Source organism: Mastomys coucha, unplaced genomic scaffold (genome assembly GCF_008632895.1).
Source record: "Mastomys coucha isolate ucsf_1 unplaced genomic scaffold, UCSF_Mcou_1 pScaffold9, whole genome shotgun sequence".
NCBI classification, from domain to species: Eukaryota; Metazoa; Chordata; class Mammalia; order Rodentia; family Muridae; genus Mastomys; species Mastomys coucha.
In genome coordinates, this window is record NW_022196915.1 from 39,020,257 (window position 1) to 39,021,664 (window position 1,408).

The 1,408-nt window shown below is 46.0% G+C and overlaps 2 protein-coding genes across 2 annotated transcripts in view; one reads left to right on the forward strand and one right to left on the reverse strand.

Moving 5' to 3' along the window:
- The window catches only part of LOC116084286 (vomeronasal type-2 receptor 1-like), a 152,580-nt gene that overhangs the window by 25,853 nt on the left and 125,319 nt on the right, over positions 1 to 1,408 (forward strand). The gene's annotated exons all lie outside the window — the stretch shown is intronic.
- Positions 508 to 1,363, reverse strand: LOC116085231 (deoxyuridine 5'-triphosphate nucleotidohydrolase-like). Its single transcript, XM_031362658.1, has one exon. The coding sequence runs from the start codon at positions 1,342 to 1,344 to the stop codon at positions 508 to 510; it is 837 nt and encodes a 278-aa protein (XP_031218518.1). The 5' UTR covers positions 1,345 to 1,363.

Sequence of the window (1,408 nt, forward strand, 5' to 3'; positions counted from 1 at the left end):
GGAATGGAGAAAAAGCAATCTTTTATATCTATAACTATTATGGGCCATGAGGCTGGCAAAGATGATAAGAGTGGCAAGCCACGCTGCACTGGGCCCATGATCTGCATTTGTTGGTTAATGGCACTCAGATCATGCAACAATCTCCATTTTCCAGATTTCTTTTTAATGACAAAGATAGGAGTATTCCAGGGAGACACCGATGGTTTTATATGACCCAAGGATAATTGTTCAGAAACCAGCTGTTTAGCAACTTGTAATTTTTCAGAGGAAAGAGGCCACTGAGGAACCCACACTGAATCCTCCATCTTCCAAGTTATGGGAATGCCCTCCTCAGTGGCCACTAGGAAAAACCCAGGCTCTGTCTCTTTTGTCTTTGCTGTACAGGTATTGGACTCTTCCTCCCTTGCAAATACTTTCCTATTCCGAAACCTGGAGCATATCCCATGTCTTGCATCATGCGTTGGGCTGAATCAGAGTATTCATTACTTAATTTAAATCCCATGTCCTTTAAGAGGTCTCTTCCCCAAAGGGAGATAGGGAGCTCAAGTACATATGGCTGCATATCTCCTGAATGACCTTCCTGATCCTGCCACTTTGTCTTGCACTCATATCAGGAGTTTTTGCATAACCTAGGCCTTGGAGTGTTTGAGAAGAGGCTTGTACTGGCCAACCTGAAGGCCAGTCTTTCTTCGCTATAATACTCCTGTCTGCTCCAGTATCCAAAAGGCCCAGGATCTTTTTGCCATCAACTTTTAACTCCAAGACGGGGCATTGGTCCAAATCCAGGGAAAGAAAAATCAAATCTGTGCCTGTGGACCCAAAACCTCCTTTTCCTCTGTCTTGATCTCTTGCCACATAGCGATCATGTAAGCTCAGCAAGATGACCAACTGAGCAATTCTATCTCCAGGAGAAATAGCTGTTATTCCATGTGGGGAAGCTACCATAATCTTAACCACTCCTGTGTAATCTGGATCTATAACTCCAGGATGTACAATAAGTCCTCTTAATGCTGATGATGATCTCCCTAACAATAAACCCACTGTGTCAGGTTCAAGGGGTCCTTTAAAATCTGTTTCAATTAACTGGACCCCCATCTGGGGCGTTAATATGAGTCTGGTGGTGGAATGGAGGTCCAATCCTGCTGAGTCCGCAGTGGCTCTCCGCGGTCTTTCAGATGGCGAAATGTTGGCCATCTCTCCTGACTCTGTTCTTTGTCTGGACTCTCTACTGCCCCATATATTTGCGGGCCCTGGGGTCGTGGGCCCTGCTGTCCGTTTTTTGGACGAGTACCACCATAGCCTTGAGTCAAGGGCTGGCCATTGATGTCTTTTACAGAGCAGCATTCGTTAGCCCAATGGCTTCCTTTTTTACATCTTGGGCATAACCCTGGCTGCCTGGGGCGTTGTC